The sequence below is a fragment of the Brassica napus genome, unplaced genomic scaffold (genome assembly GCF_020379485.1).
Source record: "Brassica napus cultivar Da-Ae unplaced genomic scaffold, Da-Ae ScsIHWf_1724;HRSCAF=2353, whole genome shotgun sequence".
Classification (NCBI taxonomy): domain Eukaryota; kingdom Viridiplantae; phylum Streptophyta; class Magnoliopsida; order Brassicales; family Brassicaceae; genus Brassica; species Brassica napus.
Genome location: NW_026015142.1, coordinates 38,966 through 65,765, shown reverse-complemented (window position 1 = coordinate 65,765; position 26,800 = coordinate 38,966). Strand labels below are relative to the sequence as shown.

General features: G+C 26.3%; 1 protein-coding gene across 4 annotated transcripts; it reads right to left on the bottom strand.

The window, feature by feature from the left end:
* Nucleotides 1-1,162: 1,162 nt before the first annotated feature.
* LOC106449392 (acyl-protein thioesterase 2-like) lies at nucleotides 1,163-4,519 on the bottom strand. Of its 4 annotated transcripts, none has more exons than XM_022719416.2 (10): nucleotides 4,340-4,519; nucleotides 3,506-3,619; nucleotides 3,184-3,295; nucleotides 2,499-2,535; nucleotides 2,338-2,407; nucleotides 2,112-2,216; nucleotides 1,864-2,014; nucleotides 1,667-1,749; nucleotides 1,435-1,528; nucleotides 1,163-1,339 (listed from the first exon to the last, which is right to left on the bottom strand). In XM_022719416.2, exons 1-10 carry the CDS (start codon nucleotides 4,416-4,418, stop codon nucleotides 1,255-1,257), a joined length of 930 nt encoding a protein of 309 aa, XP_022575137.2. In that variant the 5' UTR covers nucleotides 4,419-4,519; the 3' UTR covers nucleotides 1,163-1,254. The 4 variants fall into 4 exon arrangements, with proteins under 4 accessions (XP_022575137.2, XP_013746611.2, XP_022575138.2 ...); XM_013891157.3 differs by having other exon boundaries at nucleotides 3,506-3,646; nucleotides 4,340-4,477; XM_022719417.2 differs by having other exon boundaries at nucleotides 3,506-3,593; nucleotides 4,340-4,369.
* Between the last annotated feature and the right edge of the window lie 22,281 nt (nucleotides 4,520-26,800).

The following is a 26,800-nucleotide window of genomic DNA, read 5'->3' as shown; positions in this document are numbered from 1 at the left end:
ATCTTTTAATAAAACATCTTTCGATCATTTTCTTATTCAATAGTCTTTTGTGAAAATAAATTTAAAAAACCTATCTTAAAGAATTTTTTTGTAAACTATTTTTTTAAGCAATGCGTTTTAGATTTCTCTCCGAACAGAATCCACAGAACAGAAATCCAACCAAGTGCCAGAATAAACTCAACTTTGTTTGTTTTACCAAATCGGTTTAGCCTAAACACAAAGCAACTCTTAACAAGTACCTAGATGGCGCTCTCGAAAACTTTTTTCATATTTTTTTCTTGAGAAATTCTTTAAGATACATCAACCACTTTTATAAGTTTTCTCAAGAAAAAAATATGAAAAAAGTTTTCGAGAGCGCGGAAGTCAGTGGCTCCCTTTGTAAATAGTATCAACCACTTTTATCAGCGAAAACACATATGAATTTTTTTGTATTCCACAATTTTTGTTGAAGTGATTCCGTCTTTCCGTAAAGTTACTAATCAGGACCTATAGTATTAATAGTTTTTTTCTAGGATAATTCCACTATCTCTTTTAATTCAAGTTGACATAATCTAAACAATTGTGAAAAAATACAAATAGAAAATTTATTGACGAAGTGATATATTTTTTGTAATGATTCAAGATTCATATAAAATATAATCAATGTGAAAGTAATAAATTGATCGTAATCAAATAATAATATGTAACTAATGGTTCATGGTAAATTGGTAATATCGTTAACGTTGCTGTATATCATCTTTGGATTCTTATACTGCAAGGTTGGCTAAATTGGAAAGCAAAATACAAGTCTCTTAAAAAGTCAAACCAGTGAAATGGGCCGGGGGCCGGCCTAAAGAGCCGATATATGCGATTGTATCACTATCTTATCAGCTATTTTATAATGAACCGTAGTTTGGAGAAATTGACCCCCACATTTTATGATAAGGTTACTGTGATAAACATGTAGGGAAAAAATGCATTTTCAGTTTAAAACAACAATTAAGAAGTTCGTTGGTTTTAATATGAAAAAAGTTGAAAAAAAAAAACTTAAAATAGCGTTAAAGACCTTTATTCATGATCAAGAATCCAACATGGAGAAAAGAACAAGCGAAAAAATAAATCACAAAACAACGAACCATGAACTGTATATACCCACCCCCCCCCCCCCCCCCCCCCCCCCCCCAAGAAACTCACCCATTATACATTATACTATCTCAAGTTATTTGTGGTCGACCATAGGGCCTATATAGCTAGATGCATGGCAGTCTGTACTGTTTAGCGTGAGCCCTCTAGCCCGAGCCTTGTTGTGAGCCACTGAACGACTTCATCCAGTTCTTTGGGAACAGTATAGTGACCAAGTCTGCACATTAGCATAAACCCAAAAACTCTTTACAAGTATGTTCAAACAAATGATAAAATCAAATTATTTCTGCAACTCTTATATTATGTGAATACCCTTCGTATGGCTTAAAGACAGCTTGTCGAAATCCAGCCATGCCAAGAGACTGCGCAGATTTCTCTCCAAACCTATAAGGAACCAAATCATCGGCTGTAACACAAAAAAATCAGTAAAGATCAGCTTCTTGCAGTCATTAGTTTTTTTTTTTTTTAAACGAGCTCGCAGTTATTAGTTAAAGCAAAAAAATGAGTACATGTAGATTACAAAGGACATTTTACACATATATACCAGTTCCATGTGTAAGTATGATTGGTAACGATGCAGCACGCCTTGCAGCCTCATACGAACATTCTATTTTGTTCCTTAAGCTCCTGCAAAGTTTAGTTTAGTTTAGTCTTTTATCAGTATGGAAAAAAAAGAAATATATGTACATTAAGTTTTAAAAAAAAAGTTTCACGCAACAAGAGGGCTTGAAGAATAATTACTTCCAACCGGGAAGCCAGCCGCTGAGTCCTACAACAGCTCGTAGGTTTATTGGGTATGTGTGGCCAGTTCCATAACGTCCAAGAGCATAGCAAGTGGCAGAGTAAAGAGATATCGCTGCTCCCATGCTAAAACCTCCTATCCCCACTTTAACTATAAATATCAGAAAGAAAAAAGTAGAGATTACAGCCTAATATATATCGATGGTTTGTGTTTTATAATCTAAAAGCAGGTTATGTCTCGTGCTTACCATCTGCTGGTTCAGAGGACAAAAGGTTAGCAATATGTGAAGCTGAGGCATCTAAACCTTCCAAATCATCATGACTGTCTTCAGAAATTTCCCCAACATCAAACCCTGATAAATATACAACCATATTTCTAAGTTTGCAATTCTAGTATTACATATAGAGACATCAAAGGATGTTTATTGAAGATTTCAATCGAAATACGTCTAAAAGGAAGCCAAATCATCTTACAAGCAGTGCAGGTATATCCACCAAGACTTGAAACAGGACGCGTAGGAGCAGTAGGGCAAATCCATTTTATCTGTGAATAGCACCATATAATTATTTTTTTCTCAAAGACCTCAAAGTGGTTTTGGTGGATTCATTATAAAATATGTTTAGTGGATTCTTACATTTGGAAGATGCAAGCTTTCCATGAGCTGAGACGAGCTGCAGATGAAACAGAGACAAGGTGAGAAACGCATGGACGTTTCTTTCTTGGAACACAACTTTCATTACTTGTTTTGAATTTTCTGTTTTTTTTTTTTATCTTAGAGGTCTTTCTATTTCTATCTCTTACACACGGACGTTTCAATATATATTTGTTTAGATTAATACCAAACATAGAATAATGTTTTTCATGTGAGACCGGAAAATTGTCTTGTTAATATTTTACCAGCAATATAACTAAAGTCAGCTAGTGGTCCACCCAGAGCCGTGAAATAAGGTATATATACATACAACCTATTTTTATTACAAGATTTAATGAACTTAAATCAATATTCCTATTAGAGAAGACATTTGAGAGGAAATGTATACTGGAAAAATCTATTAGTTACCTTCATGAAAATAAGTAATAAAAGAAGGACAAACAAATTTTGTAGTTGAAAATTGTTATTAGAGAAAATGCCAAAATTCAACTTTAACCAAACTTTTTTCCGTCCATTTAAATACATCCGAAAGTTTACGCTTTATACAAGATATTAAAACTTGAGACATCAAGGGAAATCATCATGCATGAGTTCAGGCTTCAAGAATTGCTCTGAGCCTAGCAGACGAAAATCATTATAATAAAACAAGCCATCAGAAGAGTGTTACCTAGAGCCATTGTCCCCAAGACCATGAAGCCATACTAGAGTGGCTTGATGCTTTCCTTTAGGCCTCACAACATAAGTCCTTCCAAATTCATATCCCCTTGCATTTCTACTACCTTCAAAGATTTTACCAAATACAAAGTCAATAACCAGTTTCAAGCAGAGAATTTATTTCGTTCTTTATGATCACCCGAGAATTCTCAGCCCGATACCCAAGATAATCTCTATAGAAATAATCTTAGAGAGAAACTTGATCATAAGAAGCATCACTAAGATTTCAAGAAAACATATAACATTAACAATAATCAAGAAGGGGGAAAACAAACCAGAACCCATGCTTTGATGAGAATAACTCATTGTTGCTGAAAGGTAATTTGAACACTCTACAGGTTGTGTAGTTTTTCTTTTGAGAGCCTTCAAGTTCCAAAGACAAAAAACAACTGATGATAAATATATGAGAAGGCGATCTGTATATATAACCAAATTAAAGGGATGATATCGAAATGTGGAATAAAAGAAAAGAGGTGAATCTGAATCATTCACTATGGGATGCTCAATGTGCACAACAGCTAAACAAAACTACTAGAAAGGGAATGGAAGGACATAGCTATAGAGGATGCGTCCATTGAAAAGGAGGGTATAAAAAGAGAATCAAATATTTAAAAAATAACTTAAAAGTTTTTTTCTTAATACAACAAGAAATATATATTTTTGGGAAGCATAAGGAATTATTAAAAAAAACAGAGGAGAGAGCTACTGGTTTTTAACACACAGGCGAGATAGACAGAGAATCAATGCCTTGTGTGCAGTGGTGGAGGAAAAAATAAAGGAGAAAGAAAAACAAACAAACTTTTCTTCCTAGAAGAATATTAATTCTACACATAACAAAATGTATATTTACTTGAAACATTAAGGCATAATCCAAAAATGAAAAAGAAGACAAATCTCATTCTTCAATCATTTATTTTAAGAAAACTGAGGTGATCGATGGATACCCTTAACCAGAAAGCTTGCTAGAAAATTCAGCCAAAAAAAAAAGAATAAGTTAGGAGATTTTGATTGCAATTAAGGGTTTTGTTTTATCTAAGAGTACTTTGATATATAATAAGATCTTCATGTATTGTAATGATTACAAGTTGGAAGAAACATAAGAGACCAACCTGGATTTTCAGGTGGGGTGAACAAGATATTGATGAAAAAGACACAAATCTTTTTCATCAGTTTCAACGCATTGATCATTGCTGCGTTCTGTTTGCCATTGTAAATGGTTATTGCCCAGTGCCCACCATTAGGTTCAGATCTTCTGGGTTTCCCTGTAAGAGTGAATGAGGACTGACGAGCCCATTTCTCCCAAATTTTTAGTTGAGTTTTTAAAATAATAAATCTAAAATTCCCTAACTCTTTATTTATTTATTTACATATGATTAACAAATATTTAAGTTCTTCTTAAGACTAAAATCTTTCTGATGAAGTGGACTAGTGATTCATATGTGATAAATTCATTTTCACCGGAATCAGTTTCTGAAAAATGCAATTTTTTTTAGGTTATGGATAAATCTTGCTCTGTGGATTTTTCATCATGCTATACATAAAGCTTTCTTTCATGATGTCATGTATTACATATAAAATTAATCATAACCATCGTTTTTGTACATCTACGAATTACGAAATTTCGTGTCCAATTATATATTGTCCGATTAGTACGATATTATCTATTTTGAGCTTTAACCTGCATAATTTTACTTTTGGTTTCCTTCCCAAAAAGTCTAGTACTACTAAAATTGGACATCTCTTTATATATTAGATACTTCTTGTCTAATTCTCCAATGTGGAATTTAGTTTGTTATCTCACATTCTCCTCCTCAAACTAAGGATCCCATTCATCTTGTGTTCCACAACTGACTTCCAGGATCTTTTGACTTGAACTTTGCCACACACATCTCCCAATCCTAACTCGATGGGTCTCATTCCTACTCGAAAGGTATTTTGATCTTCTTGCAGATTTCTCGTCAACCACGCTATGATACCAATTGTTGCAACTGTGAAATCTCGTGTCCAATTCTATATTGTACGTTTAGTACGATATTGTCCACTTTGGGCCTTCGGCAATCCCATATGATTTTATTTTTGGTTTCTTTTCCAAAAGGTTTCGTACTGATTAGAGTTAGACATCTCTTTATATATTACATACTCCTTGTCTAATTCTCCAATGTAAGATTTAATTTGTTATCTCACACTTATCATAGATCGACGTATTATGTATGGAAAAATACAGTGATCGCTAAAAGTTCCAGTAAAAAACACTGCAAACTGTAGAACAGAACTTAGTTTGGTGCGGAGAAAACTGATAATAAAAGTATTTCGAATGATAGAATGTGGTTAAATTAGTTTTTGCATATTAACAGTCGTCCATGATAATAGTTGACAAACAAAAATCATCAATCCAGAAGGAAAATTTTAATTTACTTTCTTTTACAGAATTTTGTTGAATTGAATATACAATTTATTCAATCCAAAACTTTTTTACATTAGTTGTGTCTTTTTAATAATGAATGAAAATTGATTTATAATTACTTAAATACTAATTTCTAGAGTTGATGAAATTATATGGCAAAACATAGATGTAAGAAAATTAAGGCTTTTGAATTTCATATTGTGTCAAATAGAATAAACGGTTGGTTAGATGTACTTTGATTTATACGTGTGAAACCTAAATTTGGAAAAACAATGTTTAGGAAATCCAGGTCTTGAAAGAATTAAGTTAGCATACTTCTATGCAAAACTGATAAGTTATTATTACATTTTTTCAAGAAAAGGAGAAGTTTTGTGGAGGTGACCTGAAAAGAGAATAATGTGAAAGGTGAGTGGGTCTGAGCACATGCCACCACAATGCATGTGTCACCTATAGTCTCCACTCTTCATGGCCCAATCACCTATCACTCCCATTTCCCCTAATTTTATTAAAAGTTGAAATTGATAGTACAAGAATTTATACTTATTGCAATCCGAATAATAAAAATGTTTATTTAAACAATTAAGGGTTTAAATGGTAATCGCGGATTTATAATATAAAGTGCACTGCAACTATAATTTATATGTTTTGCAGAATAAATACGGTTTAGATATAAGAAGCGGTGCATGATAATGTTTAATTGAAAACATATTTGCAGTTTTCCTACGTAAGTATTAAAATAACATGAAATATTTTTAAAATTTAATGTTTTTATTTCAAATTAAGTGTAGAAACTTGAGTTTTGATATTGAAGTGAATCGGATCACCGGTTTTGAGAAATTTTACCGTTTTTACTATAACGCAATCCGTAACCGGACAGAAGAACGAGTCACTGTTTGACTGGTTTAATCAACTGCTCTGTTCTATTTTTAATAATTGAAATTTAAAGTTTGTTTAGGTTATATAATATATGAAATAGAAAATATATTTTCAATTTTTTTTTCAATTTTTTTATACTTTTGTTAAATGAAAAATATTTTGATTTTTAAATAAACTAAATTTAAAATAAAAACAAAATAAATTACGTGTGTAAGGTATTAAAAATAATACGTGTGTTAGTTTTTCGATCGCTTACAAAAAAGTAATGGGGCTTTATGTTAAGTTAGAAACAATGAACATACAAATATTACGAGTGTTAGTTTAGTTCTTCGCTTACAGAAAAAGTAATTTACATCTTATATATTAAAACAGAAGTCACAACCATGATTCATGTGTGATTTTTTAAAAAATGAACCTAATGAACCTATTCATAATAATTCATACTACATTTTTATTCAGACTAATAATAAATAGAATTTTTAAAATATTTTAATCATAATATCTTTTAATATCTTTTCATTTTAAATATAAATATATTTATTTTAAAAATCTAACAAATCTGTTTGAAAAGATTTTTACAAGATCTTCATTTTCGAAATTATATTTAAATATTTTCACTAATTTCGAAATTAGTTTAAAATATTATTATACATTCAGTTATATAAAATGAAAAATAAAAAAAAATCTATAATATTTTATTTATTATATAATCATAATCAATCATATTAAAATAAAATTATTATATTGAGCTAAATAAAATTATTATATTGAGCTAAATATAATAAAATTGTATTAAATTTATATATTTATATATTTTATTTTCGTAATTATAAAATATTTATGTTCAAAAATAAAATCTAATATGTTGGTAAGATGGGTTAACATTATCAAACTATATAATACATGTATAAAAATTAACATGTATTTCTATAAAGTTAATAATATAAAATCTTTGTAACTACTTTAATCATAATATATTTTCATTTTAAATATAATATATATTTATATATTATATTTTAAAAATTCTAATAAATCTGTGTAAAAATATTTAAACAATAACTTAATGTATTTTAAGTTATCGTTTAGAAATGAAAATAAATAAATTATATCATATTTTGTCTACTTTTATAGTCATGATCATGTTAAAATATAATTATTATACTAAAATAAATATGATAAATTATATTCAATTGATAAATTTATAAATTTTATTTTCATAAATATAAACTATTTATTTAAAATATAATATGATGATAGAACGGCTTAAAATTAACAAACTATATAATACATGTCTAAAAATTAACATATCTTACACTTTTATATATACAATAATAAATTATCTAAAATGAATAAGCATAAAAATATTGGTAAAAAGAAATTCAGTTTTGAAATACGGGTCATAATTTATCCTAAATTAAATACAAAATATTTTTTAAATATATTTTTTCATGAATATATTAATTTGCTTAATAACTAAATACAAATACAATAAGATAAATATATAATAAAAAGTGGCAAATACATAAGGTTTAAACAATTAATTAATTATAACATGTAAATTATAAAATTATTGTATTTGAAATAGTTATATAAATATTTAAGTATATGATTAACATTAAAAATATATACCACTTATGTTCTAAAACAATAATTTATTTATAAAAAAGTGAAAACAAACACCCGTGCGGTTGCACGGGTCAAAATCTAGTTTCTGTTAAGTTAAAAACTTTGAACATACAAATAAATTTATTATTAGAAAATTATTTATCGCCCACCGTATAATACGGTTTTGACTGAGCTACATCATTTTGCCTTCCGAATAGTAACAACACAACATATTTGGTAATATAAATGGTACAAAATAAAAATGAGATACGGTCCAACAACGGTTGATACAATATGCGAAATAGTGCGGTTTTCATAAAAAAAAATTATTATTTTGATAACAAAAGAAGTATGGTTTTGATAGAAAAATAATGCTAAATAAATATATTAATACAGTTAACAATTAAATATTTTTTAGTTATAATGTCATAATATTTTTTTATAATTTTGAATATTAAATTAACTTGAAATAAACATTCAAATTATATATATATATATATATATATATATATATATATATATATATATATTTCTGTATATAGTCTTAACTACTAAAGTTCAGTTAAAAAAATAATTAAATTTTAAAAATAATTTAAAAAGTGTTAAATAACAAAATACTGTAATACACACTACAAAAAAATGATTGTCTAACATCATTTATTATATATGTTTACATTACTTATAAATGATGTAAAAAAACTTTGCATCACTTAACTAAATGACTCTGAAAGTGGTGATGCAAATAATTTACATCATTTTATTAATAACTGATTTAAAAAAACTAAATATTTACATTAGTTATTGTAAGTGATGTCAATGTGTATCAATTGTGAACAAATGATATTAACATTTAAATCATTCTTTTGAATGATATAAACACTGACATCAATTAAAGTAATTGATTTTAATTATTTCTATCATTTATTAATAACTGATATTAAATTAATATCACGTTTTTAAAATAAATAATTTTTATAATTTATAATATTTTCTAAAATAATATTGTTATTTGTATGTAAGTGATGTTAAATAAAATCAGTAGATGAATTTATGTCAATAAATAAATTAAACAGAATCTTCGTATTAACTATTTTCTGTTAAGATACAATATGACGATTAAAAAGATATAGATCCAAGCTTCTAACAACAGCAAGAAGAAAAGGATGAATTCATATAAAAATAGTAGAACAAATAAATAGACTTGACTATGAAGTTTCTTGAGTTGTTATTCTTCTTCTTTTCTTCTCCTTCTCTTCATGTTTATTTCAATCATTAATCTCTGTTGGTGGCATGACGAGATCAATTGATAAATTCTCTCCTTCGGCTGCTTTTCCTTAAGACTTTACTTTCGAAATATTAGTAGACATTGTCTCTTTTACTTCAGGATGTTCCTGATCCTAACAATGAAAGATTATTTAGTCATTCTAAATATCGTAAGTTACAAAAATGAGAACAAGAAGAAGAGAAGCAAATAATACCTTTTCAGAAAAATTCTATCAGATTTGTCGGTTTAGTAAATCATAGTTTCCTCTCAATCCTGCATAAGAAGAAACATAATCCATAGGTTTCACATAAGAAAAAACATGTTTAATCGTTAATGAAAATTTACTTTGAATCAAATAGCTTTTAAACTGATAAAAAGACACTGTAAGAAATTAAGTAGAGGGAGAGCCAAGAATGAAGACCACGATAGAAAAGAAGATGGATTTATTGAGGTGAAACAGTTATAGCTATAGGAAGAAGATCTAGTTAAATTAAAGTCACATTAAAAAGAAAAGAAATCAAAGCCATAAAAATCGCAACTTCTTGTAACTCTATTTTTTTTAAGCTTGGAATATTCTGTGTAACTGACTAGTTTAAATGCGTTGTTTCATTTATCATCAATTTAACCGATTAAGTATATATTTGCATCAATTTTTATTGATGGTAAATTTTGTATCATTCTAATAATTGATGTCAGCAAGAAAATTTATACATCATTTGTTTATATGATATAACTTTTTGTAATAGTATCATTTTTGTTAGAAGTGATTCAAATTACCAAAAAAATATATCACTTAATTAAACTGATGTCAAATAAATTAATAAAAACATCACTTATCATAATTGATGTTAAACTATGTATATTTGCTTCATTTATAAATAAGTAATGTAAAATAGAATCGCTTAATTTTATGATACAATTTAAGTGATACAATTCAACACTTTTTTTGTAGTGACAAGAAAAAAGAACACAATACAACACAAACTTAAAAAGTAAATAGTTTTGTAAAATAAATTCATATTTTAAATTAAATAGAAAAATAATAGTTTAAAACACATACAAATAAGAACTTAGTTGCTAAACATTTATATAAATGTGCGAAATTCAAATAAAATAACATAATGTTTACTAATAACAGGCACAAAATATATAATATAGATAAACCAATGATAGCATTTTTATATTTCCTTATATCTATTTCCAAGCATACATTTATGGAATGGTCACTATCTGAACACATGGTACTAAATAAATTACTACTGTATATGATACTGGTATGTTGGACTAATTGATAGCTGGAAATAATTATGGAAATGGTTGACAAAATTATATATCGGAATAAAAAAATTAGCGGAATATGACATTATCATTTAATTTAAAATGGCGGTATCATATTAGATTAATTAATGGAATTTCCTTACAAAAGTCAAGCAATTTGCAATTTAAATATATTTTTGTACACTGAATGTTTTCGTATCAGCTTTTGTTGGTCAACTCTTTTCTTAAAGAAACTTCAGCTGGAGTGAAGAATCAGCCGAAACTAGAAAAGTAATTAATATTTAGTTAGAATTGCATGAAATTTGAGAATAAGTGATGCTTTCGGCATAGTGTTTAACTCCTTAATGGTATTGAAAAGGTGCATAGTGTTTGTTTGTTCATAGGACAAAAGGCCAAATTAAAGCCATTATAAGTTTATGCGTTTTCGTTACGGTAATGAAACTAGTCTGATTTTTATAATCTAATAGAGTCTTTTTTTAACACTTTAATTTAATACAAAGTAGTCAGTGGACTTTATATCTGCATCACCATGTTTTCTGATTCTTCGTTCAAATTTGTTTAGGAACATATAAATATAGTCCGTGATTTTATGGTTGACTGGTAAAAAATGGGTATGGGTGTCAATTCATTTAAGGTTCCATCCATCTGATAGCGCTAAATTAAGTTACATTAATACTGAACACAAACACCAGTACCCAAAAAAAAGTATATCTGTAAAATTTACCTCTTTTTAGAAATTAGTTTCAACTCTCTCATAGGTTTAAAATACCCTCAATTGTTTTTTAAGAAAACAAAAGAATATATAAATATAACAAAACATTACATAACGTTGACAAAAAAAAACATTATATAAATACAAAGGTGCAATATTTTCTCAAGAAATTACTAGGGTTCTAATTGTTTGTTAGGATTAGGTAAAAGATCATGGTAGGCATGCAGGTTGTGTTTTTTCGGTTTTGTAGGGATCGGTTAATTCGAATTCGGTTAGTTCAGGACTATTGAAATCTCACCGAAGTAAACTGAAAAAATTAACTTTGGTTTTCGGTTTCAAAATTTCTACCAAAGTTTATGGTTTTCGATTCATTTTTTTATTTAAATTGAATAAAATTCGTAACTTTTTGATTAAGTTTGGTTATTTCGGTTAGTTTGGTTAGTTTGGTTCGGGTTTTGGTTAAGAATTATATTGTCTAAAAAACATTTTTTTAGAAAACTGAATTAACTGATTACCAAATCAAACCAAAAACCAAATTTATTTTTAGTTTCCAAACTGAATCAAACTTTCTAACCGAACTAAACCGAAAACCAAACATTTTGGTTCAGTTTGTATCGGCAGGTTTGGTTCGGTTTATAACTGTAGGCCTAGAACATGGCTGAAACAATTATCTTGGTTCTTTCTTAGTTTCAGTTAATTAGGGTAAAAGAGGTAAAAAAAAATCAGTATATTTACTGAAAATATGGAAGACCAATGAAATAAAGTATTTTCATCTACTTCGAACCAAGATAATTTACTTCAGAAAAGAGGACTGGAAAATAATTGAATTCTGAATATATATATATATATTATTAAACTGAGTGTTTTGCCCGCATATGCGGACATAATTATTTTATAGATATTTATAAATAAATATAATTATTTTATAGATATTTATAAATAAATTTACTGTTAGTTTAAAGATAAAAATATTGGAATAAAATATTAAATTTATACTATTTTATGAATCTTTCATTTCTTAATTTTTAACCTTTATTGATTTAAAACATTATTTTGGATAACAACACTAGTATTTTATATTTTAAAACATGTTGTTACTTTTAACCAGTTTTTATTATATCGACGCAAATCAAAAACCAGAGGAGGTGGTGGAAGTACAAAACACAGTAGGGATTCCGATCACCGAGCGATGTATGATAGATGGGTCATGGACACATGATGCACTCTTTAGTGGTTATGGATGGACATGGGTAAATTCAAATGGAGCGATGCAATTATTGGGAGCAAGAAATCAACGACGAAGAGTCTCACCATTGCATTCTGAACTGGAAGCTTTAATATGGGCAATGGAATGTATGCTACAGGTATCAACATGCCAATCTTTTGGGACTGACTGCAAGGACTTAATCGTGATGATCAAAGACCCTGGAGCATGGCCGAGCTTCTCTACTGAGCTGGAGGAGTTTATGAAGATGAAAGCAAGATTCACGGAGTTCTCGATTGGTTTTGTACCTCGTCAGGAAAATGTTTTGTCTGATTCATTAGCTAAGATAGCGAGATCCGTCCATAGGGACTTGTATTACATTGGTTGTTCTGTTCCGGTCTGGTTTCCCAGACCACCTCAAGCTTGAGTAATAGAATAGCCGTTTGAAGAAAAAAAAACCAGTTTTTATTATATTAATTTATAAACAATCATCTAATTAAATAAACAAATATTTAATTGTTAATATAAAAATATATTATTAAACCAAATTCTTGGAATTATCAAAACCTACAAAATCTTAAAATAAATAAAAACCACACAAATGTTAGACCGAACCCAACTTTACATATTTGATTAATCAAAATAAATAAATTATTGATATATGCATAATTATATTTTAAAATACCTCCCATAATAACTGAAAAAACAAAAAACAGACCAACCATGTTGACAAAGAAAATATTAATACGTAACATATAAGATAAGAACACTTCCTATATATTACCATTTTCATTTCTAAATGCTAAAATAGAGAAAATTAAGCTATAGTCAATCTATACATTTTTATTTTAAAATAGACAATATTTTTCTATAAAATAGCATTTCTTTATTATAAAATCATCATTTGTTATTTTAAAATGATCTTATAACTTTCAAACTTTGATAATTATAACTAAAACAAATCATTTTGGAAAATACAGTTTTCATAAAAAAAATAGAATCACATTTTTCTTTACATAATAGTCTTTTAAAGAAATTTTAATATAAACAAAGTTATAATTCAGTGAAACTTAAAAAAATTAAAATTAAAATATAGTTAATTTTAAATTTTTATAAATATAAGTTACTTGTTGTAAATAAAAAAGGTTATATTTTGAAAATATTCTCTTTTGTAGTAATATATTTTGAAAATATTTTTAAAAAGATAATTCCATTCCAAATAAAATATTAAGAAAATAGAAAAAACAATAATAATTTTTTAAAGTTAAATAAAAAATACATGTTATCCTGAATAATAAGAATAAAAACAAAATACCACGAAACAAATTACGTTAGCAGAAAAAAAGAAATTAAATTTATTGTTATTGTTTATATATGTCGCTTAAGAATTTTAACACTACAATAAAACTTAATAGTTTTTAAAAATATTTCATGATATATTATGTTTACAAACAAATATAATTTATTTTATAATCCTATTTTTAATGTTTTAGTATAACGATAAATTTAATTATTATATGAGTATATATACTACTAATTATAAATATTAACAAATAAGAGAGAAAGATGTAAATAAACACTAAATAAATGCATGAAATTATCTTTTATATTTTCAAACACATTTCAATTTATTTTTTGAGATAATGTTTAAAATATTAATTTTTTATTAGTTAAATAATGAACTATATAATTTGTAATTGAATATGTCAAAACTTTAATCAATCTAATTAATTTTGTTTTGTATAGATAAGTTAATTGTAATTATAATATGTCTATCAATTAATTTAAACTGTAATTTAAGATTATCATAAAAGCTAATATTTAAGCTAATATGTCTATTTCTTAATTTTAATTACAATTTGTCTCTTAAATTTTTATAAATTAATTATTAATCAAATATTTAATTTTTGGTAAGCTAAAATATATATAAAAAGTGCAGTAGTTAATCAGATAACTTTTGTTTCAGAAAATTTGTATAAATGTTAAATTCAATAATCCAAGATTCTATGAAAAAACATCTTAGATCACCAATTCAACCCCTTTTACTTTATTTTCTGTTATTTTCTTCTTCTCTACGCTTTTACACAACCAAAAACACTCTTAGGCTAAGAAAATTGGGTATGTCAAGAAATTACAGTGGTTACGAAACATTGAATGTGTATAAAAATTTCAAACGTGTTGCGTGTCACGAAAAAAAAAATAAAGTACCGTGAATGGGAGCTTTACATTAATTAAGAGTATTAATTTGTTACTAGAGCTTAATCCGTGCATCCGCGGATATTTGTTTTCTTTTAAATAAATATTTATCTGTACAAGTGATAATATATATTTTAAAATATATACATTTAAGTAATTGTTTAATATGACATTTCAAAACATAATAATTTTATAGTTGATATTATGATATCATCCATATTATTAGAACGTGACTCGTTTATCCGCACAAATGTAGTTTTATTTTTTTTGAAACCGTGCAACAGCAGGAGTATTTATTTTCGCTTTTTATAATTAAATTATTGCTTTCAGAATTTTCTAATATATATTTATAATTTACACATATTATATAATGGTTTTAAAATGAAAATTTAAAACATAAAATTTTATTTATCACATAAATAATTATATTTTGTTTTCTACCATCAACTATATCATCTATATTTCTTATCATATTTATTTTAGCCTATTTATAGATAATTGAATTTTTATTTATGTTAAATCACTAAAACTGTTAAAATCTCACTCAAATTTTGTGATCCATGGTTTAGAATTTTTTTGATGACAAGATACAAATGATTACAAAATCATAGAAGTAAAAAATCTCATTAAACTATATGCAATTTTAAATACATAAATATTTTAATTTCAAAAATTTCTTTAAATAAGTTGTTGATAAAAGCTTTGAGTAAATATTGATAACTTAATTTAAAAAAAATTACCCAAACTATTAATCCCACATATTTTTTATCAATAATTAAAAGTTTTGCTATAAAAGATACAAATGAACAAAAAAAACCATATGAGTAGAAAACATCATTTTATAGATATTAATATTAAAAATATACTGTATATATGTTAATATCATTCAAATTTAATTAAATATCATATCAAATAGAAACAATATTGTTTGAATTAATAAAATTTATTTATATGTGGCCACCAATTTAATTATATACGTAATAATTACTGAATTTTAATTATTTAATATATATTTATTATTTTATAATATGTAAAAACATATAATACATAAAATAATATATATAATTTTTATCATGCGCATGGCGCGGGTCTTAACCTAGTATTACTAGTAGTTAAGCACATTCAACAAATTTTTTTGTGTATATTGAAAATCAACTGTTTATATGATGAATTTTTTTTTTGTCGACCTGATGAAAACTATATTAACCTAGAGTAGTCTAAAGGAAATTGCAGATTTCAACATGAATGATTTTTACTGGACATTTTTATATTTTAATTTTTTTACCTTTTCAATTTAGTATTAACTATCTTTTTAAGAAACAAACTAACTATTAAATTTAAACTGAAATCATTGTTAACTAAATTTATACTGATATATATATATATAGTTTCTTTCTTGAATCGGATACCACCACTAAACATGTGGTAAAACTAAATTAATATTACTTGGCCAGTCTGGATTCGGACTTCAGCCCAAGTGGTTAACATGGTGGATCATGATAGATGATAGTCCACCCCTGGCATTAGTAGGAATATATTTCAGTGTGGTAACCAGTCCACTATGTAGCACTAAATATATTTTTCCCAGGGCCGACCGAATCTGCCGATAGTATATATTAAAAATATATGTGGCAGAAACTACGTACTAATTTCTGTTAATTTATCAGAAACTACACATATGGGATCTGAACAAAAAAAACTATATATGTAACATCTTGACCAACCTTATTTTGGTAATTGATTTAAATTAGATAGTTAATAATATAATTTATACGAAATAAAATTTTAACTAGATTAAAATTATGAGTGATGTAAAATTGCGATATACAAAAATGTGGCAAAATAAGGCGAAGCGCACTAACTCTACCAATTTTTTTTTAAAAGAACCTAATTTATCTTTCGCCATTTTCTGCAAAGCTCTGCCTCCGTCCCTTGTTCCGGTGACCACCGCGTCCTATGCGGTCATTGTAGGTCAGATATGGTGTCTCCACTCTTCTTGGTTCAGATCTGGTGCTCCCGGCGTAGATCTAGGAGACTCTCGGTGTTGTGGGCGACGCTTGAAGACGGTGATGGCTCATCGCTCTTGTCTCCTCCTCTCGTTTGGAGTCTCAGTTTGGTAAGGAATTTTATAGATCTCGTCTAGCTTCTTTAGGTTAGGTGGCGCATGGCCCACATCTCTTCCAAATACGGGCCTCTTCCAAATACGGTGTGGGTTGTCAGCGGTACCTTCCAAATGCTTCCTCCTCCGTCAGTGTGGCGCGTTATTTTTGTTGATGTTGGATCACTTTTCCCGAGTTGGAGCAGTTTGTGCTCCGGTCTCTTGCTCGGGTTTTTTTTCCACCAGTGGTCTCTGGTGGGTTGCATATAGTCGAAGGAGGATGGCTTCTCAGCTCTCCTCACAGTTGGTTCATGTGGCGGCAAATTGTGGTTTTCTTCGGCTCTCCGCTTCGAAGCTCTGAGTTGCTGGCGGTGTGGCGCCCAACGCCCCTTCCTTCTCTCCACATTTCTACATTTCAGGTTTGTTTGCTCGGAAGTGGACTGTAGTGGTTTGTTTTGATAAGTGGCAGGATGACTGTTGGGCATTAGTCTGCGTACTCGCTTGGTGTTGGCTGCTCTGGAGGTTGTGTACCCTTCCAGTCGTTCTGTTCTATATGGACTTTTGGCTAAAAGGGTGTCTAGTCTCGGTTGGTGGGCTTGAAGGTGGCAATCTTTAATTTTCCTACCGTACGACAGCATCGTCGGTTGGTGTCACTGCCTCGTGCCGCCGGATGGTTAGTGTCGGATTGGTAAGTAGGTTCATGCTTGTGATTCTTTGGATTGGTTTGGGAGAAGTGGATCCTTAGGAAGCTGTAGGCACCATGCATTCAAGGTTTGAGAGCGCCTTTCTCTCGGGTTCGTGGAAACTGCTTGGCCTTTTTACTCCATTCCCGTTTCCTTGGTCTGAGCTTTCCTCGTTTTCTTTTGTTGCTTTGGCTAATGCTTGCGTCTTACGAGTTCTTTATCTTGTATCGTAGCTCGTCTTTTGATTTAATTATCGCTTTATGCTACTAGTTTACTTTGTAAAATCTGGTAAAAATCTGATAGTTTTGGTATAATAAATTCAACATTTTACAAAAAAAAAATAAGCATATGACAAAATTGTTAACGTAGAAATATGCAATTTCCGAGTAGTTTTGTTCTTACTCTTCTGCGTGTGTTTAGAGAAACAATAGTTACACTAAACAACAACCTTATGTGTGTTTAGAGAAATGCTATTAGACCAACACATCTTCTCTCGACTTAAAATATAAACTCTTCAAAATATTTTTTTATATGGACAAAAAAAAAGAATGTATGTATGAAAAGGATAGTTGGAAGTGAGAGCAAGCTGTGTGGAACTTTAAAGAAGTATATGTTTGGTGATTAGTCGGAAATGGAAAGGGAATAGAAACTCCAACGTTCGTTTTCTTGAAGTTTGTTTTCTTATGAGTCTTTTGGAATTTTATTGCGGAATCGATTCTTGAGCATTTTTTTATATTTTCTTGGTAGGTTTGGTTGTGGTTTCAGACAGTGGCAAAACAAATATTTTCAAATATATATTTTTCGTAATGTAGCTAGTTTGGATGCATATTTTAGCAGGTTTCTATTTTATTATCCAAACTGAACCAAAATCAAAATCCGAACCAATTTGAATCATTTTTTTCTCGTTTTAATGGATCTTAAATAAACTTATGTGAACTACCTGATACCAATAAATGATCCAAATCGAATTTCAATACCTAGCTAATTAATGCTAAACCTATAAAAAAAATTGCAAGCGATCATATCAAAATTTGCTATTTATTCAAATATTTTTAGCCGTAGAAAAATCATAAAGAGGAAGCTTTAGGAATACATCTTTGGTAGTGTTGGAGAATAAAAACGACCTTTGATGTTAACGTAGAGTGTTCGTGTTCTTCATATTCTCCCTTTTTGTTATCTATACTATACTAAAAGGGGGATATAACCTCCTTTTAGAGTGTCCACGTAGGCATAAAAAATCGTCCAATCAGATAGTCCGAAGTTGCCACGTCATCTCATTCATTTTTTCGTAAAAAAAAAATGCAAAGGAAAGGATCGAACCCGGGTTAATATGACATAAATATAGGACAGACACCACTAAGCCATTGAAACTTTCTTGGATACATATACAAGAATAACTAAATATGTAATCACAAACTCTTATGTACATTTACAATAATATGGATTCAACTTTCAAGACTCCGATACTTTGTTTTGTACAAAAAAATAAGTAAGTGAGTAAGCTAATATATTATTTGAAAGTGTGAGAACATTGACAAATATGAAAAACATAGATTTTTGTTTTCGTGACAAAGTTAGGAATTTTGTAAAAGAAAGTTTAACATATAAATTTTCGTGACAAATATGAAAAAGCATAGATTTTTGTACAATTTTGACAAAACAACTCAAAACACAGTTCTCTAATGTTTTAATAAAATATTATTTAAGGGTGCAATAATTAAATATATCAATTCAATAAATTTTGTAATTTATAGACAAAACAATAACACAACAAATTTTGAAACATTTGTTTAACCTATCGATTTCTTTTCATGAGAATCAAACTAAACAAGATAAAAAACAATTATATTTATTTAATTACCATTTTATTCAATTTTGAATAATTTCAAATTGTAATAATGTATCTTTTTGAAGTTACAAAAAAAAATGTTATTTCTTTATTACACTAGCATTATATATAGATTCCATATACACAAATAAATATAATATAACAACATAAGCTTGCTTTCCCCGATTCATATGAAAACTTTTAAGTTATCCACCAAAACAAATTAATTAAATCAATCAAATTGTTAGAATACAACAAATTAATATATAATTTTATTTTAAATTAAATTATTTAAAAAGTGTATTTTATTAAAAACAAAATAATAAATAAGTAAAACTGATTTGATGGTAATTTTTATGACATATATATATTATGTAAAAGAAATATAGGCTTAATATGGAAAAAATCTTAAATACAAAAAACTCTAAAATTAACAAAAAAAACTAATAAAAATTAAACTATGATATCAATGGAAAGCTTCTTAGACAATATTAATAAAATATTTAAGCAATAATTAGACAAATTTGATTTTTTTTTTCAGCCAAAAGTTTATTATTAATTAGCATCAGTTATTTCAAGATGTTTAAGAAATGATGAACTTAAATGATATATGAACTATGAATAATAGTACTTTGTAAAGCTGACTTAGATAACACATCTGCACATCATTTCCAGTCCTTTTTTATGCCTAAATTCAATTTTTTCAGAGTAGTTATTCCACAAAGAGATCGTATGAGATATTGTTTTGATATTCAGATTTGTTTCTTGACTATTAAGAAGATTGATAACTGTAAAAATATCTCATTCGAATATTATATGTCTATAACCGAATCCCCAACATGAGACAACTTTGTTTAAAAAGTAAATAATTTCATTTTTCTTATATTAAATAATAAATATATATTATTTACTGATAATAAAAATAAAGTTATTCATCTATCACAAATATCTATGCAAATATGTGAATCAAATACAACAATCAAACAACATAATGATTTCCACAAAGAAAATTTAAAAAATATATTTATGTTAGGTAGTCTTATTTTATATTTTTTAAATAATGTAATACAATATTATACATTATTTTTTTAGAATTGAGAAATACATATATATCATTTAGACAAATTAAGCGATAATTAGACAAAATTGATTTTTTTTGCCAGCCAAAAGTTTATTATTAATTAGCATCAGTTATTTCAAGATGTTTAAGAAATGATAGACAAAAAAATAGGATGGACATAAATGATATATGAACTATGAATAGTATTTTGTAAAGCTAACTTAGATAAAACATCTGCACATCTATTTTCAGTCCTTTTTGATTTCTAAATTGAATTTCTTCAGAGCAGTTATTCCACAAAGAGATCGTATGACATATTGTTTTGATATTCAGATTTGTTTCTTAACTGTTAAGAAGATTAATAACTGTAAAAATATCTCTTTCGAATATGATATGTCTATAACCGAGTCCCCAACATGAGAAAAGTAAATAAATTTATTTTTCTTATATTATATAATAAATATATATTATTTACTGATAATTAAAATATAGTTATTCATCTACCACAAATAACTATGCAAATATGTGAATCAAGTACAAAAATCAAACAACATAATGATTTCCATAAAGAAAATTTTAAAAATATATTTATGTTATGTAGTCTTATTTTATATTCTTTAAATAATGTAATACAATATTATACATTATTTTTTTAGAATAGAGAAATACATATAATATCTTATCCGCGCGTAGCGCGGTTAAAAAATCTAGTTATTATAATAAATAGAAAAAAAAAAGAAGTTTGATACTGATTTAATTAGTACTTCACCAATTAAGGAATAAGGTCGTGAGAAAATATGAGTCTCATGAGTTTCTTCCCTTTTACATACTTTTATCGTTTAGTATGGGCATCTACGTTCGCTATCGCTTGTCTTATTCATGATATCTTTCCTAAAAAGTTACATCGAATCTGGAGGCTTCCATGCCAATATTAAAGAGATTATTATTTTTATAAATTTTGGACGATGCCAATTAAACCACCAGGAACCAGGACAATATTTAAAAATTTTAAACGGTATAAATGCATTTTATTCTTTTTTGTTATGCAGTTTTCCTCATTCCAATGTTGTACATAATTTCATTCACTGTTGTTTTATTTTTCTTATATTTCTGTTATGCATATCATAAATAAAGCTGTATATAGATGACCTGATGTTGTAGCTGTAAACTCGATATTTAAGATTCTACAAGATTTAGATATGTAATTTAGGAAACACTCCCACAATTCGTCCCTTAGGCTTTAACCCAATGAAAGTATAAAAGATCCACGTTGAGGTATATATGGTCTTTGAACCCATCACATGAGCTACCCGAATACGTCGCATGCAGTGCCGTCCGGACATCCGTGGCACCTAAAGCACACTCTAAATATGCTGCCCCCTTAGCTATATTTTTTTACATATGCTAGAAGCTTAGAACATATATAAAACAAATTACTAACAATCAAAAGTTAATGAAAGAAAAAAGAAAAAGAAGAAAAAAAACTTACATAGATTAAGAAATGGTGGAATATGATTGAAGTTGCAAGAAAAAATTAAAAAACAAGTTGAAAAGACAGAATATAATATATTATATATTATATAAGGAAATTATGTAAGTTAAAAAAATTATTATTTAATATAATATATAAGGAAATTAAAAAAATAGAAAAGGTAATCAAAATCTCTACTAATAAAAGGGAGCTTTTGAATCTCCATAGGGCGTCCACATCAGCGGAAAAAATCTCTCCCGAAAGATGACATGTGGCATAAAATAAAGTTTTACATTTTAATATTACTTATTTTCGAAAATTGTAAAAAATATGTAAACATACAGCATAAAAAATGAAAAAACTACTCTCTACTAATAAAAGGGAGCTTTTGAATCTCCATAAGGCGTCCACATCAGCGGAAAAAATCTCTCCCGAAAGATGACATGTGGCATAAAATAAAGTTTTACATTTTAATATTACTTATTTTCGAAAATTGTAAAAAATATGTAAACATACAGCATAAAAATGAAAAAACTACATTAAACATATGTAAGATTATTATTTTTCACTTAAAAAAAGACGGCTTATCTCCATAATGTAACATTACCGTTTTATGGCGTCCACATCAGCGGAAAAAATTTCTCCCGAAAGATGACATGTGGCATAAAATAAAGTTTTACATTTTAATATTACTTATTTTCGAAAATTGTAAAAAATATGTAAACATACAGCATAAAAAATGAAAAAACTACATTAAACATATGTAAGATTATTATTTTTCACTTAAAAAAAAGACGGCTTATCTACATAATGTAACATTACCGTTTTATAAAAAAAACAAAAAAAATTATATATAATTTCGAAAATAATAAATATATGTAAAACATACAACATAAAAATGGAAATACTACATTAAACATATTTGTTTAAGTTCTTCTATTAAACATTGCCGTTTTACATTAAAAATGGAAAAATACATAAATATTTAAACATCTATCTTAAAATATAAAATATAGACAAATTGTAAAAAATATGTAAACATACAGCATAAAAAATGAAAAAACTACATTAAACATATGTAAGATTATTATTTTTCACTTAAAAAAAAGACGGCTTATCTCCATAATGTAACATTACCGTTTTATGGCGTCCACATCAGCGGAAAAAATTTCTCCCGAAAGATGACATGTGGCATAAAATAAAGTTTTACATTTTAATATTACTTATTTTCGAAAATTGTAAAAAATATGTAAACATACAGCATAAAAAATGAAAAAACTACATTAAACATATGTAAGATTATTATTTTTCACTTAAAAAAAAGACGGCTTATCTCCATAATGTAACATTACCGTTTTATAAAAAAAACAAAAAAAATTATATATAATTTCGAAAATAATAAATATATGTAAAACATACAACATAAAAATTGGAAATACTACATTAAACATATTTGTTTAAGTTCTTCTATTAAACATTGCCGTTTTACATTAAAAATGGAAAAATACATAAATATTTAAACATCTATCTTAAAATATAAAATATAGACATTAACTAAATATAAAGTATAAGAAAGATAAATACTCAATATATATAAAAATAAATAATAAGTAAATATTATAAATATACGAATTATATATACAATAATAAGTAAATGCACAATTTTAAAAAAATGGAAAGAGTACATTAAATATTAAACATCTATCTTAAATGTAAAATATAGATATTAAGTAAATAGAAAGTATAAGAAAAAGAAATACACAACTTAAAAACAATGGAAAAAGTATATTAAGATTTAAACTTCTCATAAAAATGGAAAAACTACATTAAACATATGTAAGATTACCATTTTTCACTAAAAAAAAAAGACGGCTTATCTCCATAATGTAACATTACTATTTTGTAAAAAACAAATTATATATAATTTCGAAAATAATAAATAATATGTAAACCTACAACATAAAAATGGAAATACTACATTAAACATATGTAAAATTACCATTTTACATTTAAAAATAACAATAATATGTAAACATACAATATAAAAAAATGGAAAAACTACATTAAATATATGTAAGATTACCATTGTTCACTAAAAAACGGTTTATCTTCATAATGTAACATTACCATTTTATAAAAAAAAAAGACAAAAAACATAAATATAACTATTTGACTATTTGTCCAAGTTCTTCTATTAAACATTGCCATTTTACATTAAAAATGGAAAAATACGTAAAGATTTAAACATCTATCTTAAAATATAAAATATAGACATTAACTAAATATAAAGTATAAGAAAGAGAAATACTCAATATAAAAAAAATAAATAATAAGTAAATATTATAAATATATAAATATACGAATTATATATACAATAATAAGTAAATGCACAATTTTTAAAAAATGGAAAGAGTACATTAAATATTAAACATCTATCTTAAAATGTAAAATATAGATATTAAGTAAATAGAAAATATAAGAAAAAGAAATACACAACTTAAAAACAATGGAAAAAGTATATTAAGATTTAAACATCTATATTAAAATGTAAAATATAGATATTATGCAAATAGAAAGTATAAGAAAGGGAAATACACAATTTAAAAAAATGGAAAAAGTACATTAGTATTTAAACATCTATCTTAAAATGTAAATCAATATTAAAATATAAAATTATTAGTAAATAGAAAGTATAAGAAATAGAAATACACAATATAAAGAAAAATAAATAATAAGTAAATATATAATATAAGCTCGAAAGATGACACGTGGCATAAAATATAGTTTTACATTTAATATTATTATTTTCGAAAATTATAAAAAATATGTAAACATACAGCATAAAAAAATAGAAAAACTACATTAAACATATGTAAGATTACTATTTTTAACTTAAAAAAAGACAGCTTATCTCCATAATGTAACATTACCGTTTTATAAAAAAACAAAAACATTATATATAATTTCGAAAATAATAAATATATGTAAAACATACAACATAAAAATGGAAATACTACATTAAACATATGTAAGATTACAATTTTGCATTTTTATTTTAAGAAAATAATATGTAAACATACAACATAAAAAATGGAAAAACTACATTAAACATATGTAAGATTACCATTTTTCACTAAAAAAAAGGCTTATCTCCATAATGTAACATTACTATTTTGTAAAAAAAAATTATATATAATTTCGAAAATAATAAATAATATGTAAACATACAACATAAAAAATGGAAATATTACATTAAACATATGCAAAATTACCATTTTACATTTAAAAATAACAATAATATGTAAACATACAACATAAAAAAATGGAAAAACTACATTAAACATATGTAAGATTACCATTGTTCACTAAAAAACGGGTTATCTTCATAATGTAACATTACCATTTTATAAAAAAAAAGAAAAAAAAAAATAAATATAACTATTTGACTATTTGTCCAAGTTCTTCTATTAAACATTGTCGTTTTACATTAAAAATGGAAAAATACGTAAAAATTTAAACATCTATCTTAAAATATAAAATATAGACATTAACTAAATATAAAGTATAAGAAAGAGAAATACTCAATATATAGAAAAATAAATAATAAGTAAATATTATAAATATATAAATATACGAATTATATATACAATAATAAGTAAATGCACAATTTTAAAAAAATGGAAATAGTACATTAAATATTAAACATCTATCTTAAAATGAAAAATATAGATATTAAGTAAATAGAAAGTATAAGAAAAGGAAATACACAATTTAAAAAAATGGAAAAAGTACATTAGTATTTAAACATCTATCTTAAAATGTAAATCAATCTTAAAATATAAAATTATTAGTAAATAGAAAGTATAAGAAATAGAAATACACAACATAAAGAAAAGTAAATAACAAGTAAATATATAATATAAGTAAATACCAAATTTTAAAAATGGGAAATTACATTAAGATTTAAAAATATATTTTAAAATTTAAAATATAGATATTATGTAAATAGAAAGTATAACAAATGGAAATATACAATTTAAAAAAAATGGAAAACGTACATTAAGATTTAAACATCTATCTTAAAATGTAAAATATAGATATTAAGTAAATGAAAAGTACAAGAAATGGAAATACATATACACGAAAATAAATAATAAGTAAATAATGTAAATATATAATATATGAATTATATATGTAATAATAAGTAAATACACAATTTTTTTAAAAATGGAAAAAGATCATCAAGCATTAAACATCTATCTTAAAATATAAAATATATAATATAAGTAAATACACAATTTAAAAAATGGAAAAAGTACATTAATATTTAAATATCTATTTTAAAATATAAAATATAGATATTACGTAAATAAAAATATATGAAATGGAAATAAACATTTTAAAAAATGCAAAAAGTACATTAAGATTTAAGCATATATCTTAAAATGTACTTCTATCTTAAAATGGTAGTAAATTATATAAAAATGGAAATACCACATTAAACAAAAAAAAATGTATAGTTTTTCATCAAGAAAGTCCCTATAAATCTCATTATTCTATCCACATCAACCTCACACTATTAAGGAAAATTTCAAAGCACTCGAGCAAAAAATGGTTTCACCATCAACTCTTGCCGTCCCAGAAACCTTTAATGACCTTGAATGAGATTTTTTTATAACAACAAACTTTTTGTTAGGTGGATTCATTGTTGGGAAACCCGCAACTTCCAAAAGCCAAACTTATTCATGGGAATTGAATTGCTTTTCATAGACTCAAAGGTATTCTTACAAATTTAAATTAATTTAATCCATAATTTTATTGTTAATATTCATACTAACTCTTTCATGATCAAACCATTTCAGTTAATAACCATTCAAGCGTTTATCCCGAA

Bases quoted from the DNA above. Each gene is read 5' to 3' on its own strand.
- LOC106449392 (XM_013891157.3), bottom strand. From the start codon at position 4,418: ATGATCAATGCGTTGAAACTGATGAAAAAGATTTGTGTCTTTTTCATC. The intron at 3,647-4,339 runs GTTGGTCTCTTA...TTATATATACAG, and splicing joins CACCCCACCTGAAAATCCAG to ATCGCCTTCTCATATATTTA. The intron at 2,408-2,498 runs GTAAGAATCCAC...TGCTATTCACAG, and splicing joins AAAGCTTGCATCTTCCAAAT to ATAAAATGGATTTGCCCTAC.